The sequence below is a fragment of the Passer montanus genome, unplaced genomic scaffold, assembly GCF_014805655.1.
Source record: "Passer montanus isolate IOZ18808 unplaced genomic scaffold, ASM1480565v1 scaffold320, whole genome shotgun sequence".
Classification (NCBI taxonomy): Eukaryota; Metazoa; Chordata; class Aves; order Passeriformes; family Passeridae; genus Passer; species Passer montanus.
The window spans coordinates 34,096-50,683 of NW_024367931.1; the positions used below are offsets into that span (position 1 = coordinate 34,096).

Sequence of the window (16,588 nt, forward strand, 5' to 3'; positions counted from 1 at the left end):
GGCCCCCCCGGGGGGGGGGGGACGCAAGGTGGGGGCTCAACCCTCATTGCCCCCCGCCAGAACCGGGGATTCTTCCTCAAAAAACGCCGCCCCCTCCCCAAAAAATGGGGGGACCCTCGTTAAAAAAACGCTCCCTCCCCCTAAAAAAACCCCAAATCCCGCCGGCCTGGGGGGGGGAGCCCAATATCGGGGGGGGTCCCCGGGTGTCGGAGGGGGTTCCCCAACATCGGGGGGCGTCCCCGGTGTCCCCCCGCCCCAAACAATGGCCCCGCGGCGGCGCCGGGAGCGCGCAGCGCAGACAATGGGCGGGGGCGGACCGCCGGGACCCCTCGGGGACACCCCCGGGGACACCCCCGGGACCGCGGCGGGGCGGCGGGGCTGCGCTGGAGCCGCCTCGGGGCGCGATGCGACCCCCGGGACCCCCGGGATCCCCCCCGGCGGTGGCACGGCGGCCTCGGAGCGCTTTGTGCCCGTCCCGGGGCCACCTGCGGGGCGTCCCCGCTGTCCCCCCATCACCCGCGGGGTGTCCCTGGGGTGTCCCCCCCGCTGTCCCCATCCCCTCCCCAGTCCCCCGGCGGGGTCGTCTCGGGGGTCCCTGGGGCGGGGTGTCCCCCGTGTCCCCCTCTCTCCCCTGTGTCCCCCGCTGTCCCCATGCTCTGCCCGGTGCCCGGGGGTCCCTGTGCCGGGATGTGCCCGGTGTCCCCCCCTGTCCCCCGTGTCCCTGCTGTCCCCCAGTATCCCCCGGTCCTCCGTGTCCCCGCTGTCCCCCGCTGTCCCTCTGTGTTCCCCCTGTCCCCCCCTGTCCCCGGTGTCCCCCCGCTGTCCCTCCCCGCTGCCCGGGGTCCCTCGCGGGGCGCGCCCGCTGCCCCCGGCCCCGGGACAGCCCGGGCCGGATCCCGAGCCGGTTCCTGCGGAGCCGCCCTGGAGCCGCCGGGAGTTCCCGGAGCCCGGCCTGGGATGGATTCTCCTTCGGGATCCTCTCCCCACCCCGCGGCAGGCGGAGGTGAAAACGCAACAAAGCAACAAAAAGAAATCAAAACCAAAAACAACAACAACAAAAAAGGAGATTTCGGGAAAATTCAGCTCTCCTGGAGGAGCCTCCGGCTCCATCCCGGAAATTCGAGGATGGGGCTGCGAGTCCGACGGGATCCCGAGGATTTTCCAGGGGCTTTGTGAAGCTCGGATGATTTAATTAATGAACAATTAACAATTAACAGGCGGCGGCCGCAGAGGGGGGAGCCGGGGGCGGCCGCTTCGGGGTCGAGGTCACCCCGTGTCCCCCTCCCCGAATTCCAGAGGGGTTTGGGGACATCCCAGCCCTTGGAATGATCCCGTGGGAGGATTCCTTGTTTTTCCCCGGCCCCCGGCAGACAATGGGGCCGGAGGGAGCAGCCCCGAGGTCGCAGATCCGCCTTAATTCGGGATTTGGGATGAGTTTCCCGAGGTTTTATGGATTTATTGTCCGGCCGGGATGCCCGGGAAGAGGCCTGGGAAGGGATTTGGGAATTCCCGGCTGGGAATTCCGGTCAGCACCGCCCCAGACCCGAGGAGCTCTGGCCCAGCTGCCCTGCAGGATCCCTGGATGTGGATGGAACGATCCCAGCGTTCCCGGATCCCGCTGGATCCCGTCCCTGCGCCGCTTTTCCAGGATCCAGGACGTGGATAATGGGCTGGGGGGATCCCAAAGGATCAGGAGCTGCTGGAGAAGAGTTCTCATGGATCCAAACCCCCGTCCAGGTGTCCTTTGGGGGCAGCAATTGGGATTTTGGGGTCTCTCCTGGAGAAAACGTCGGAATTCCGAGCAAGGACGTGGATTTCTGGGATTTCTGGGATGGTCCTTCCCAAATCCCATGGAGCCACCTGGAATCAGCTTTGGGGTGTCCTTGGGATTGTCGGAAGGGATGGGGAGATGGGATTTGGGATTTCTCCAGGGAATCCTGAGTGTTCTCCAGGAATTGGGGAATTTAGGGATGTGGGGTGGGAATTCCAGAATCCTGGAATTTTTTGCTGGGAATTTGGCATTCCAGGCTCCTCCAGCTGCGGGATTTGGTTTTCCAGGTGCTGCAGTGCTGTTGGATCCTCGTGGGAAAAGGGGCTGGGTTGGAAATTTGGGATGATTTTTCCATGGAAAAAGGGTTGGGAAGCACCAGAAGGAGCTCAGGGAGGGTTGGATCCCCACACCTGGAATTCGGATGTTGATCCATCCCAGCTTGGCCTCGGTGACCTCGGAGATCTTTCCCAGCCTGGACAATCCCGGGATTCTGGGATTCCCACCCCTCTCCCTTTGGAAGGACATCCCCAATTCCCGACTGGATCCTGGAGTTGGATTCTCCTGGAAAAGGAGCCTTGGGACGCTCCCAACCCTCCCCAGTTCCTCCAGGATGGGAATCCCAGATCCTTCATCCGCCGGATTCTCCCTCTCCAAGTGGGATTTTTGAAAGGGTTGGGAAGCATGGGAAGGGGCTCCAGGAGGGTTGGATCCCATCCCTGGAGGGAATTCCTGGAATTCGGATGTTGATCCATCCCAGCTTGGCCTCGGTGACCTCGGAGATCTTTCCCAGCCTGGACAATCCCGGGATTCTGGGATTCCCACCCCTCTCCCTTTGGAAGGACATCCCCAATTCCCGACTGGATCCTGGAGTTGGATTCTCCTGGAAAAGGAGCCTTGGGACGCTCCCAACCCTCCCCAGTTCCTCCAGGATGGGAATCCCAGATCCTTCATCCGCCGGATTCTCCCTCTCCAAGTGGGATTTTTCCCAGGAAAATTCATTCCCAGCTTTTCCAGGACCCTGGATCAGAAAGGAGCAGATTTTCCTCTTGGAACTCTCCCTCTGGAGCCATTGGGAAGAAGTTTTTTCATCTGGAAACGCTTGGATCTATTTTTTTATTTTTAATTATTTTCGCTCTTTTGGGAATATTTGAATCCCAAATGTTGGATTTGAGGTTCAGGACTTTGATCCTGAGCCCCATCCCGGGAAAAATTCCAGCCTGGACTTGAAGACGTAGGGAATGGTGAAGCCTCTCCAGCCCTGGGGGGCTTTTTTGGGAGCTTTGATCATCCCAGGATTAAAAAATGGGAATTTTCCTCCTCCTCTTTTGCATCCGGCTCTGGCTCCCGGCGTCTCCCAGAGTCCGGGAATCCATTCCCAGCTTTTCCAGGGCTGTGGAACCGGCTCTGCTGGAAAAGATTCCAAAAAAAATCCCCTTTTTTTCCTGCTGGAACAAGAGGATGAGGAGCTCCAGGATCCTGGATTCCTGCTGGAATTCCCAAATTCCCTTTGGAAAACTGCTGGGATGGGGATAATACCTGGAAAACTCACGGATTCCTGGAAAATCCTGAATTTATTTTGGCTGAATCCACAGGCTGGGGCCAAGAGACCTCGGAATACCTGGAAAATCCTGGGATTCATGGAAAACCCCAGGATTTCTGGAAAACCCCAAGCTCACTTCAGCCTGGGATTCCTGGAAAATCCCAAACCTATCCCAGGACGACGATTCCCAAAAATTTTGGGATGCCTGGGGTGGGGTGTCCAGTCGCTTTTCCGCGGTGCTCCCAAGGAATCCCTGAGCGCCGGGATCTGGGAAATGGCGGGATTGGGGAATTGGCGAGAGTTGGGAATTGGCGGGAGTTGGAAATTGACGGAATCTGGGAATTAGCGGGGTTGAGAATTAATGGGAGCTGGGAATTGGCGAGATCTGGGAATTGGCCAGAGTTGGGAATCGGCGGGAGTTGGAAGTTGGCGGAATCCAGGAATTAGCGGGGTTGGGATTTAGCGGGAGCTGGGAATTGGCGAGATCTGGGAATTGGCGGGATTCAGGAATTCAGGAATTTGGGAAGAGCTCCCGAATTCCCGTTGTTTGGCTCTCGCAGCTCCAGGGCGGCCCCCCCGTGCCGTGAGCAGCCCCCCATGCCCGGCCCGTTTCCGATGCCGGCCCCTCCGGAGGCTCCGGACGCTCCAAAGGCCTCGGTGAGCGCCGGGACGGAGCCGCCGCCGCCGGAGCCGCCCGGTGAGTGAGCCCAGGCAGCTCCTGCTGGGATAACTGGGGATACTGGGACAGGATCCAGCCCTTACTGGGGGGACTGGGACCCCGGGATCCAGCCCTTACTGGGAAACACTGGGATCACCAGTATCAGCTCCTTACTGGGGTTACTGGGACACACTGAGGCCCCCAGTATCCATCCTTTACTGGGCCTACTGGGACCCCCAGTGTCTCCAGGCCCCATTCCCGTCTCCTGGACAACAGCGGGAGCGGGGAAAGGCCTCGGTTTCCATGGAGATCCGTGTGGGATCATCCGGAATTCCGGACAAAGGAATTCCCCCCGCTTCCCCCTTTTCGCCTCCTTGACCCCTTCTCCCCCTTTCCCGGGGCCTTGGAAAAGGGGCCCGAGGGTTTTTTGGGGTTGATTTGGTGGGAATGGGATTTCCATGGAAACCTGGGAAGCTGGGATGGCTCCCAGAGGCAGCTGGGGCCTTCCAGTCTGTGGGATTGGGGTCTGCAGATTCCCCCAAAACCCTCGGGAAAAGGCAGCGGGGTTTGGCAGGATCATCCCGATGGAATCCAGCATTCCCAGGTTCCCAAAGGGGGGACACAGCCCCAGACCCCAAATCCCCTTTCCCAGCCCCATTTCCCACCACCACGGAATGGGATGTAGGGACGGGGGGGGCTCTGGGCCATGCTGGGCCATACTGGGCCGTACTGGGCCATACTGGGCCGGCCCCAGTGACGCTCCCCGCGTGTCCCCCCAGGTGGGCGCGTCCTTTTCTCCTGAGCGAGGCCACCCCAAGGTGACAAAATTGAGCCCCTCAAGGTCACGGTCGACTTCCTGAAGGTGCCCCTGGGCCTGAAGAAGCCTCCCCTGAAGGAGGCCCTGGCCGCTCTCCCGGGAAAACCCAAATCCCACATCCTGGAGCGGCACAAACCCCGGCGTTCCGACGCCATGGATAATGAGTCGCAGTATTCCGGATATTCCTACAAATCCGGCCACTCCCGCAGCTCCCGCAAGCACAGGTGAGCGACCCCGGATTCCCCGTCCCCGCCTTTTGTGGGTGTCCCCACCTTTTGTGGGTGTCCCAGTCCTGCTTTTCCCGCTTTTCCCCCCATTTTTCCCATTTTTTTCCCAGGGATCGGCGGGAGCGGCACCGCTCCAAGAGCCGGGATGGGACGCGCGGGGACAAATCGGTGACGATCCAAGCGCCGGGAGAGCCTTTGCTGGACAACGAATCCACGCGGGGGGACGAGAGGGTGAGCGGGGAAAGGGCTGGAACCCCGAGGGTGGGATCCCGGAGGGCTCCGGGAGCTTCCCGGCGGAATTTCCCGGCGGAGCGGTCCAGCCGGTCGGGCCGGTCCTGGGAAAATGAGAAAATGAGAAAATGAAAGGAGACGCGGCTCCGGCGGCGCCTCGGGAAAAGCCGGGGCTGGAAAACGCCCCCGGGATCCGACCCCGACAGACCCAAACCTCGAGGATTTGCCCCAAATTCCCGCACAGATGGAACAGGGGAGGCTGCCCCGCCCCTGGTGCCCCTCGTTCCCGAATTCTGGAATTCCTCTGGACTCCGCGGAGCCTGGTCCCAGCCTTTCATCCTCTCCCAATCCGCCCACGCCGGCGGCTCCGGCGCTTTTCATGTTCCCTCTCCGGCGGCTTTTCCTGGGAATGGGCTCCCGGAGCCGCCCTTCCCGTCCCGCTGGAAAGCCCCAGGCTCCGCTTTGCCCTTTGGAGTGAAATTCATGGAAACGTGGAATTGGTTGGAAGGGGCCTTGGGGATCATCCCATGGGCAGGGACACCTCCCACTGTCCCAGGGTGCTCCGAGCTGGAGCTGGGTGCTTCCAGAGCTGGGGGATCCATGGAAAAACCTGTGCCAGGCGCCCTCACCGGGAGGAATTTCCCGGTTTTCTGGCAGAAATCTGTGGGGAAAATTCCGACATGGAAAAACAACCCCCAAATTCCAGGAATGTCCAAGTGCCCAAAACCAGGATGAGGGAAAGACACACGGACAGGGGTGGGGGAAGGAATCCAGCTGGGAAGGAATCCAGGATTTTTGGCACCTCTGTGGCTGGGAGAGGGGCTTCTGGAGCAGGGAAGGGCCTGTCCGGAGCCATTCCCGACAATTCCCAGCCATTCCTGACAATTCCCAGCCATTCCCATCATTCCCAGCCTTCCCGGCGCGGGCAGCGGTGCAGGGGCGTGCCGGGCGTGTTCCTGCTGGCCCTGCCAGCCGGGGGGGTTTGCCAGGAAATCCGGGAGCTTCCCGATCCCAAAGCTGCTCCTGCCGGAGCTTCCTGATCCCAAAGCTGCTCCTGCCGGAGCCGGAGCTTTCCCGGAGGGAAAATTCCCGGCGGAATCGCCGCTCTCCCAGGCCCAGGCTGAGCTTCCTCCACCCTGAGGAGGGTGATGGCTCCGGGGAGCGCTCCTGGCGTGGAGGTGGGATGGGGGTTTGGGAATGTCCTTCTGGGATGGGAGGAATTTGGGGCCACCCCTTGGAATGTCCCCTGTCACCTCCTCAGGGTGACGTTTCCTGGTTTGGAGCTGTGGTGGGTGGGAGGTCCTGGCGGTGAGGCGGGACAGGTGGGACACGGAGCCACCCCTCGAAATGTCCCCTGGGGTGGTCGGTGGGAGGTCCTGGCGGTGAGGTGGGACAGGTGGGACACGGAGCCACCCCTCAAAATGTCCCCTGTCCCCTCCCCAGGACGACAACTGGGGCGAGACCACCACGGTGGTGACGGGGACGTCGGAGCACAGCATCTCCCACGATGACCTCACGCGCATCACCAAGGACATGGAGGACAGCGCCCACCTGGACTGCTCCCGCCACCTGGGCGTGGTCCTGGGCGTGGCCCTGGCGCTCCTGGCCTTCCTCACGCCCTTGGCCTTCCTCCTCCTCCCGCAGCTGCTGTGGCGGGAGGAGCTGGAGCCCTGCGGGACCCCCTGCGAGGGGCTCTTCATCTCGGTGGCCTTCAAACTCCTCATCCTCCTGCTGGGCAGCTGGGCCTTGTTCTTCCGCCGCCCCAAAGCCTTCTTCCCGCGCGTCTTCGTCTTCCGCGCCCTGCTCATGGTGCTGGTTTTCCTGCTGGTCGTCTCCTACTGGCTCTTCTACGGCGTGCGGATCTTGGATTCGCGGGACCGCAACTACCGCGGCGTGGTGCAGTTCGCCGTCTCCCTGGTGGACGCCCTGCTCTTCGTGCACTACCTGGCCGTGGTGCTGCTGGAGCTGCGGCAGCTCCAGCCCCAGTTCACGCTCAAGGCCGTGCGCTCGGCCGACGGCGCCAGCCGCTTCTACAACGTCGGCCACCTCAGGTGGGCGCGGCTCCGCTGGATGTTCCCCTGGTGGGAATGGGGATTTTGTTTTCGTGGCAAGGGTGGTGAGGGGCAGCGTGGAGATGTTCTGAGGGAGATGGAGGGGATCGGTCTAAAGGAAAGGGGATCCAAGGGGATTTTGGGTTCCGCCAAGGGGGTGTTGGGATCTGATCACAGGGAACGGGGTCAGGACTAAACAGGGAACGGCCTTGAGTTGTGCCAGGGCTGGAAATTTGGGAAAATCCCTCCTGGAAAGGGCGGCCAGGCCTTGGAAGGGGCTCAGGGAGGTTTGGAGTGGCCACTCCTGGAGGTGTCTGAGGAATTCCTGGACATTCCTTGGGTTGACCAAGGGGGGATTGGGCACAGCTCGGACTCGGTGATCCTGGAGCTCTTTTCCCTGGGAATTGATGGAATCTTGGAATGGTTTGGGTTGGAAGAACCTTAAAAATCCCTGGTCAGGGACACCTCCCACCATCCCAGGTGGCATGGTGATGTTCTGAGGGAGATGGAGGGGATCGGTCTAAAGGAAAGGGGATCCAAAGGGATTTTGGGTTCCGCCAAGGGGGGGTTGGGATCTGATCGCAGGGAACGGGGTCAGGACAAAAGGGAGAACGGCCTTGAGTTGTGCCAGGGCTGGAAATTTGGGAAAATCCCTCCTGGAAAGGGCGGCCAGGCCTTGGAAGGGGCTCAGGGAGGTTTGGAGTGGCCACTCCTGGAGGTGTCTGAGGAATTCCTGGACATTCCTTGGGTTGACCAAGGGGGGATTGGGCACAGCTCGGACTCGGTGATCCTGGAGCTCTTTTCCCTGGGAATTGATGGAATCTTGGAATGGTTTGGGTTGGAAGAACCTTAAAAATCCCTGGTCAGGGACACCTCCCACCATCCCAGGTGGCTCCAACCCGACCTTGGACACTTCCAGGAATGGGGCAGCGACATTTTTTCCCGGGAATTCCGTTCCAGCCCTTCGTGTCCCTCGGTGTGTGTCCCCCTCACACATTCCCCCCTCTCCCCATGCCCCACGTTCCCGGTGTTTCCCCCGCAGCATCCAGCGAGCGGCCGTGTGGATCCTGGAGAATTACTACCACGACTTCCCGGTCTACAACCCCGCCCTCCTCAACCTTCCAAAATCCGTCCTTTCCAAGAAAATGTCCGGCTTTAAGGTCTATTCCCTCGGCGAGGGTGAGATTCCCCCTTTCCCCTTGGCTTCTCCTCTCGTTCTCCTCCCCTTTCTCCATCCCCATCCTCGTGTTCCGCTCTGGAATTTTTTGGGGGGGAGCTGCGGGTGCTTTCCCCGCGCTCACCCCTGGTCTGGGCGGCCCCGCAGAGAACTCCACCAACAACTCCACGGGGCAGTCGCGGGCGGTGATCGCGGCGGTGGCGCGGCGGCGCGACAACAGCCACAACGAGTTCTACTACGAGGAGGCTGAGCACGAGCGCCGGGTGCGGAAACGCCGCGCCAGGTGCGGAAAAATCCCTGGATTCCCCACGTTGGGAATGCCGTGGGGGGCCCCTTCCGGTTCTTCTATGGATGGGGAGATTCCTGGGGGCGATCCCAGCTCGTCCCAAGGGCGGTTGTTTGGATGGATCTTCGGCCAAGCTGGTTGAGGCTTGGGTTCCTTCATCCATTTGAGTGAATCCCAGCAGATCCAAGATTTCCATCCTGGATCCATGGGGTTTCCCATCCCACATCCAAGGGATTTCCATCCCAGATTGAAAGGAGTGTCCATCCTAAATCCAAGGGATTTTTCCATCCCAGATTCAAGGGGTTTTCCATCCCAGATCCAGGGGGTTTTCCAACCCAAATCCAAGGGGTTTTCCATCCCACATCCAAGGGATTTCCATCCCAGATTCAAAGGAGTGTCCATCCTAAATCCAAGAGATTTTTCCATCCCAGATCCAAGGGGTTTTCCATCCCACATCCAAGGGAGTTTCCATCCTAAATCCAAAGGATTTTTCCATCCCAAATCCAAGGGAGTGTTCATCCTAAATCCAAGGGAGTTTCCATCCCAAATCCAAGAGATTTTTCCATCCCAGATCCAAGGGAGTTTCCATCCCACATCCATGGGAGTTTCCATCCCAAATCCAAGGGATTTTTCCATCCCAAATCCATGGGATTTTTCCATCCCAAATCCAAGGGCGTTTCCATCCTAAATCCAAGCAGTTTTCCATCCCACATCCAAGGGGTTTTCCATCCCAAACCCATGAGGTTTCCCATCCCAAACCCACCTCTCCCGGCAGGCTGGTGGTGGCGGTGGAAGAGGCCTTCACCCACATCAAGCGGCTGCAGGAGGAGGACCAGAAGAACCCGCGGGAGATCATGGACCCGCGCGAGGCCGCCCAGGCCATCTTCGCCTCCATGGCCCGGGCCATGCAGAAGTACCTGAGGACCACCAAGCAGCAGCCCTACCACACCATGGAGAGCATCCTGCAGCACCTGGAGTTCTGCATCACCCACGACATGACCCCCAAGGTGCGTGGAGTCCTCCAGACGGGATTTGGGTGGGTTTTATCCCATTTGGGATCATCCCGGCGGGAAAAGGAGGGGTTGGAGCAAGGTGGGGTTGGGTTCTTCTCCTGGGGAACTGGGAATGGAGCTGGAGCAGCTGGAGAAGGGAGTGGAGAATCCTGAGGGAGCTGAGGGAGCTCAGCCTGGAGAAAAGGGGGATCCAGGGGGGATTTTTGGGCTCTCCCAGGGGGGATTTGGGATCTGCCAGGGGGAATTTGGGATCTGATCCCAGGGAATGGGACAGGACAAGAGAGAATGTGCCAGGGGAAACTGAGGGTGGGAAATTTGGGAAAATCCCTCCTGGCAAGGCCTTGGAAGGGGCTCAGGGAGGTTTGGAGTGGCCACCTCCAGAGGTGTCCGAGGAATTCCTGGAATTCTGGGTGAGCGGGTGGAGATTGGCCCCAGCTCAGACTCAGTGACCTCAGAGCTCTTCCCCAGCCTGGACAACCCCAGAATCCATCCCCAAAAACCCCCAAAGCAGCACCACGGGGCCGTTTTCCCTCCAAAACCAAAAGCTGGGCCGGGCCACGCGGCGGTGACATTCCCCGTCCTTCCCCTTTCCCAAGGCCTTCCTGGAGCGGTACCTGACGGCCGGTCCCACCATCCAGTACCACAAGGACCGCTGGCTGGCCAAGCAGTGGACGCTGGTCAGCGAGGAGCCGGTGACCAACGGCCTCAAGGACGGCGTGGTCTTCGTGCTGAAGCGCCAGGACTTCAGCCTGGTGGTGTCCACCAAGAAGATCCCGTTCTTCAAGCTCTCCGAGGAGTTCGTGGACCCCAAGTCGCACAAGTTCATCATGAGGCTGCAGTCGGAGACCTCGGTGTGATGGGCCGGGATGGGACCTTTCCCGAATCCTTCCGGCTCCGAATCTCCGAATTTGGCTCCTCCGGCGCCGCCAGGCCGTGGAAAACCGGGAAAGGCGCTCCCGGCTGCGGCGCCTTGCTGGGATCATGACCACTCGTCCTTTCTTGAGGTGGCTGAGCCCCTTCTCCTCCTCCTCCTCCTCATTCCTGAAATCCGGATCCTTTGGAGCCGTAACTCAAGGGCTAATTCCAAGAATTCCAAGAATTCCCAACTTCCTTCTTCACCAGCGTCCTGGAGCAGCTCCGGGTCCCACGGACCTCCTGCTCCTGTCCGTTTTCTCCTGGACAACTGTCCTGGCTCTGGCCTTAAACCACTGCCCGGCCCCGGGGCTGGGTTCGGAATCCCAAGGGAATTTCTTGGGTGGGGGGAAGGATTTTGGAATCATCTCCAGGATCCGTGGCTGCTATGGAAAAGCTCCCGTGGTGCGTCCCAGGTTTTGGGAGCGTCCTCCTTGCCTCTGCTGATGGGTTTTTTTAGGAAAAACGAGTGGAAATCTGGGCTTTTTTGGAGGAGCTGAAGGTTGAGTTGAGGTTTTGGGAGTTTTTTTGGGTGGGTTTTGCTGCTCCTGAGGGGATCCGCATCCCAAATTCCAGCAACATCTCCATGGGCGTTCCTATTGGAGAAATCCTGGATCCGTAACCCTGAGGAGCTCCTGGGAGAGGTCAACGAGGTCCTTCAGGATCGTCCCTCGAGGAGGCGGCCCCGTGGTGATCCCACAGAATTCCCATCGGGATGCAAAAAAACCCTTTTATTTTTTTTGCCTTCTCCTGGTTTTGTTTTTAAGATCACAAATACCTCACGGATGGATTTGGAATTTTATTCCCTTTTTTTCCTTTCCCGCTCCAGCTTCCACCTCCCCCCATCGTGGGGTCGGAAGTGCCGGATTTCATTCCAGGGAGGTGTTTTGGGGTCAGGTTTTGGGGTCGATTTTGTCCTAAGCACTAAAAAGGGGGAGTTTGGAGCCAGGGGAGGCTTCCCCAGTAAGCACCAGTAGCAAAATGGGGGGATCCACCCCCTACCCGAATTCCAGGAAATCCCTGGATTTTTGGGAATTTTTGGGGGTAATTTTTTAGGGAATTTCAACTGGGAGCCCATTTTGGGGCATTTTCCTGGAAAAAAAAAAAAAAAAAAAAAAGCAGATGGATCTTCCTGGGAGGGGTGGGGAATTCATAATTCCATTTTGGGAATTTTGGGAGATCAAAATTCCCTTTCTTTGGTTCCGTTTTTGGGGTTGGGTTTGGATTTTGTTTTCCCGCAGAGCCGAGAGTTTTGTGCATGCGTGTAGAAAGTTGTAAAATGTCAAATTAATGGTTTTTAATATATAAAAAAAGCTTGGATTTTCCCGGATTTTTGCAGTGGATCGGAGCATTCCGGCAGTGGTAGGAATTTTTTTCCGTTGGTGTTTGGTTGTTTTTTGGGTTATTTGTTTTATTTTTTTTTCATAGAGGAACTAAATTGTACAATTTTGTTTTTTTAATAAAATAAATCTGTTTTGACTTTTTTTTTTTTTTTTTAATTTATTTCGGCTCAGGAGCTGTGGGGCCAAGAGTTTGGGGTTTGTGGGGTCAAGGATTTGGGGTGTATGGGGCCAAGTTTTGGAGTATGTAGGGCCAAGGATTTGGGGGGTGAAGGATTTGGGGTCTACAGGGCAAGGATTTGGGATTTATGCGGCCAGGGATTTGGGGTGTTTGCCACTAAAGTTTATGCATCTACAGGGCCAAAATTTTGGAATCTATGGGGTCAAAAACTTGGGATTTTTGGGGCTGAGGGTTTGGGGTCAATGCCCAACTCCTTCTGTGCTCATCCCGCCCCCAAATCCCCCAGAACCTCCCCAAAACATGTGGGGAAAAACACCAGAGGGAGCTGCGTGTCCCGGCAGAGAAATTCCAAGGATTTTTGGGATAAAATCCCACTTTTTTGTGCTGTTCCTCGTGCAGGGGACACCAGAGGGACCTCGGGGTGGCCTCGTGTCCCTGAGGGGGCCTGGGAGCCACCGGGGCCACCCTGGGACCCTCAGGAGCCTCCTGGGGACGAGTCCGGCTGGGGAGGAGAAAATCGGGAATTGTGAGCGGCTGGAATTGTCCCTTTTTCCCGGGAATTGTCCCTTTTTCCTGGGAATTGTCCCTTTTTTCTGGGAATTGTCCTTTTATACCAGGAATTAACCCTTTATCCGGGGAATTGTCCCTTTTCCCCAGGAATTGTCCCTTTTTTCTGGGGATTGTCCTTTTATACCAGGAATTAACCCTTTATCCGGGGAATTGTCCCTTTTCCCCAGGAATTGTCCCTTTATCCTGGGAATTGTCCCTTTGTCCCGGGAATTGTCCTTTTATCCCAGGAATTGTCCCTTTATCCCAGGAATTGTCCCTTTCCCCCGAGAATTGTCCCTTTATCCCAGGAATTCCCTTTTTCCCATGGATTTCCCCCTTTCCCAGCAATACCGGGGGCTGGGGAGGGTCTGGCTGGTCCAAGGTGGTCTCGGCGTGCTCCGGGATTTTTGGGATGGGGTCGTGGACTTGGGGCTGGACCAGAGCTCCCAAATCTGCAAAGGAAAAGATCTGGGAATTACCAGAGTTTGGGAATTCTCAAATGGTTTGGGATGGGAGGAGCTTTGGGATCATCCCAATCCCACGGGAAGGGACATTCCCACCATTCCAAACTGGAACTGGGAACTTGCAGGGATGGAATAATAAAATATCCCAATGAAATTGAATATCCCAGAAAAAATAAAATATCCCAAAAATATTGAATATCCCAGAAAAAATAAAATATCCCAATAAAATTGAATATCCCAGAAAAAATAAAATATCCCAATAAAATTGAATATCCCAGAAAAAAAATCCCAATAAAATTAAACACCCAATTAAAAACCACCCCAATACAACAAAATATCCCAATAAAATATAAAAGAAAATATCCCAGTAAAATCAAAATAACCCAGTAAAATCAAACATCTCGATTTAAAAATACCCCAATTGAATATCCCAGAAAAAAAAAATCCCAATAAAATTAAACACCCAATTAAAAACCACCCCAATACAACAAAATATCCCAATAAAATAAAATAAAATATAAAAGAAAATATCCCAGTAAAATCAAAATAACCCAGTAAAATCAAACACCTCGATTTAAAAATACCCCAATAAAATAAAATAACCCAATAAAACAAAACATCCCAGTAAAACCAGTAAAACCAGTAAAACCAGTAAAACCAGTAAAACCAGTAAAACCAGTTACCCCGACCCCGCAGGGCTCACCTGAGGAGTCGCTGCCACTCGTGGCCCGGTCCCGGATCCCTGTGACCAGAACAGACCCAAAACCTGGATTTTCCACCCCAAATCCCCTTTGAAAAACCCCAAAACCAGCCGAGCCCCAGTTTGGGTTTGGAACAGGAAAAAAAACCCCAAAATTTGTGTGAACTGGAGAAGGAAAGGGGCAGAGGTGACCCCAAAAAGGGCAAACCAAACCCAAAAGAGACAAACGAGGTCAGTTGGGAAATTTGGGATGAATTTGGGGAAATTTGGGGAAATTTGGGATGAATTTGGGATGAATTTGGGGAAATGTGGAGCCAGATCTGAGCACGGGGAACCCCCTGCCCTGAGCTGTGACCACTGGTGGGTTTTTGGGATCAGGATCCCCCTGATGCTGCTGCAAAGGCAAACCAAACCCAAAAGATACAAACTTGAGGTCAGATGGGACATTTGGGATTAATCTGGGGAAATTTGGGATGAATTTGGGGAAATTTGGGGAAATTTGGGATGAATTTGGGATGAATTTGGGGAAATGTGGAGCCAGATCTGAGCACGGGGAACCCCCTGCCCTGAGCTGTGACCACTGGTGGGTTTTTGGGATCAGGATCCCCCTGATGCTGCTGCACCCCAAAAAGGGACATTTTGGGGCACTTTTGGGGCACTTTTGGAGGTTTTGGGGCTGTGACTTCTGGATCTTTTGGGGCATTTCTGATTATTTGGGGGTTGTGGCCCCTGGATCTTTTGGGGTTTTGGGGGGCTGGGATCGGGGTCTGACCTTTGTCCTTGGTCCTGTGGTAGGTGACAAAGAGCACGAGCAGGGCCAGCACCACGAAGATGACGGGGGACCAGTACCGGGCTGGGACACCCGAGGAGGCTCCTGTGGGGGCAGAGGGGACCAGGGGGGCAGTTTGGGACATTCCAGGGTGGTGGCAGGTCCCCCAGGTCCCTCAGGTTGGTGACACATCCCCCAGAGTGGTGACACGTCCCCCAGAGTGGTGACACATCTGCCAGAGTTGTGACACGTCCCCCAGAGTTGTGACACGTCCCCCAGAGTCGTGATACATCTGCCAGAGTTGTGACACATCCCCCAGCATGGTGGCCTGTCCTCCAGGCAGGTGACAAGCCCCTCAAGAGGGTGACAGGTCCCCCAGGGCTGGTGTCACCTCCCCACGATGGTGACAGATCCCTGGGGACAGTGCCACCTCCCCACGATGGTGACAAATCCCTGAGGACAATGCCACGTCCCCATGATGGTGACAGATCCCTGGGGACAGTGCCACCTCCCCACGATGGTGACAGATCCCTGGGGACAGTGCCACCTCCCTCCCTTTCCCGTGGAACTCACGGGTTTGGTTCCCCGCCGGTGTCACCGCAAGGTCCCCAGGGCTCCCAGGGGGGCTCGTGGTGACCCTTGGCCACGGTGTCCCCGTTGTCCCCGTTGTCACCCTGTCCCCGTCCCCGGTGGCCGTGCTGGGGTGTCCTGGTGGCTCCAGGGGGTCCCGTGTCCCCTCCGGGGTCTCCTCGGTGACGTTCCCGTTCCCCGATTGCTCTTCCTGGAAGCCGAGAGCTGGGAATTTGTGGGATTTGGGATTTGTCCGTTCTCCCCCAAACTCAGGGGTCGGGAATGGGAATATCCAGCCCAGTGTCCCCTCAGGGGACGTGGGACAGGGTTTGGGACATCGCCAGAGGGTGAAAGGTCAGGAGAGGCCCCAAAAGGAAATTCTGGGAAAGAGGAGAGGGAGGGAAATCCCGGGAATTCCAAGGGAGCGGGAACAGGATCCCAGGAACGGCCAGAGGTGTTCCAGGTGGGATTTGGGATGGAGATCCAGGAAATTCTGCCCCCAGAGGGTTTTGGGGCTCTGGAACAGCTCCCCAGGGAATGATCCCGACCCCAAAACCTCCAGGAGGGATTGGAAAACACTCCCAGAGACCGGGCGGGATTTTGGGATTTTGGGTTGTCCCGGGGTTGGGTTGGATGATCCGGGTGGGTTTTTCCACCTCAGGAGGTCCCACAACTCTCCGAGGGGGCTGAGCTCGAGCAGAGCAGCGGCCCCACATCCTGTGGGGTTCACACCTCGCCCCCGACGACAAAAACCCCAAATCTGTCAGGTTTTCACAATGGAAAATGGGGGCTGGGGCTAAGCCGAGGCTGTTCCGAAACCCAGGAGGTTTTGGGGCTGTGCCCCCCTCAGGGAATTACAAAATACCCAAAATATCCCGATTTGGGGCATGGAATTGGGGAACGTGAGGTGCAAGGACCCACCAGGATCATCCAAGTCACATCCATGGCCCTGCCGAGATTAAAACCAACAAAACCAACCCAAAACGGTCCCAAAGCCCCTCCTGATGCTCCGCCAGTGGGGGCTGGGATGGATTTGGGGAGCTGGGACAGCTCAGAAGACCCCAAAACCCTCCTGGGAGCACAAACCACGCTCAGCAAAGCTGGGCTCAACCCAAACCTGAGCTTAACTCCCCGGAAAAGCCCTACAGGGACCTCCCCGAGCTGCACCCGCTGCCTTCAGCCCCTTCCTCTTCCTCATCCTCCTCACCCTCGCTCCAGCCCCGCACCCCGAGTCCCCCCAGCCCCACTCACCGGCCCCAGAGCAGAGCAGGGCGAGGCAGAACCCCCCGAAGCCCCTCGGGCCCATCCTCCGCGCCCCAGCCCCACCCCGGC

General features: G+C 57.4%; 2 protein-coding genes across 4 annotated transcripts; one reads left to right on the forward strand and one right to left on the reverse strand.

Annotated features, from left to right (window-relative positions):
* Positions 1–2,508: 2,508 nt before the first annotated feature.
* Positions 2,509–16,583, reverse strand: LOC120505079. Of its 3 annotated transcripts, none has more exons than XM_039715303.1 (6): positions 16,508–16,583; positions 15,260–15,481; positions 14,690–14,791; positions 13,921–13,959; positions 13,105–13,205; positions 2,509–3,175 (listed from the first exon to the last, which is right to left on the reverse strand). In XM_039715303.1, exons 1-6 carry the CDS (start codon positions 16,560–16,562, stop codon positions 3,056–3,058), a joined length of 639 nt encoding a protein of 212 aa, XP_039571237.1. In that variant the 5' UTR covers positions 16,563–16,583; the 3' UTR covers positions 2,509–3,055. The 3 variants fall into 3 exon arrangements, with proteins under 3 accessions (XP_039571237.1, XP_039571239.1, XP_039571238.1); XM_039715305.1 differs by lacking the exon at positions 2,509–3,175 and adding an exon at positions 12,279–12,706 and having other exon boundaries at positions 13,108–13,205; XM_039715304.1 differs by lacking the exon at positions 2,509–3,175 and adding an exon at positions 12,286–12,706.
* On the forward strand, positions 3,253–12,168 carry VANGL2 (VANGL planar cell polarity protein 2). Its single transcript, XM_039715302.1, has 8 exons — positions 3,253–4,008; positions 4,749–5,010; positions 5,124–5,244; positions 6,688–7,295; positions 8,338–8,474; positions 8,620–8,755; positions 9,534–9,765; positions 10,368–12,168. Exons 2-8 carry the CDS (start codon positions 4,940–4,942, stop codon positions 10,626–10,628), a joined length of 1,566 nt encoding a protein of 521 aa, XP_039571236.1. The 5' UTR covers positions 3,253–4,008; positions 4,749–4,939; the 3' UTR covers positions 10,629–12,168.
* Positions 16,584–16,588: the final 5 nt, after the last annotated feature.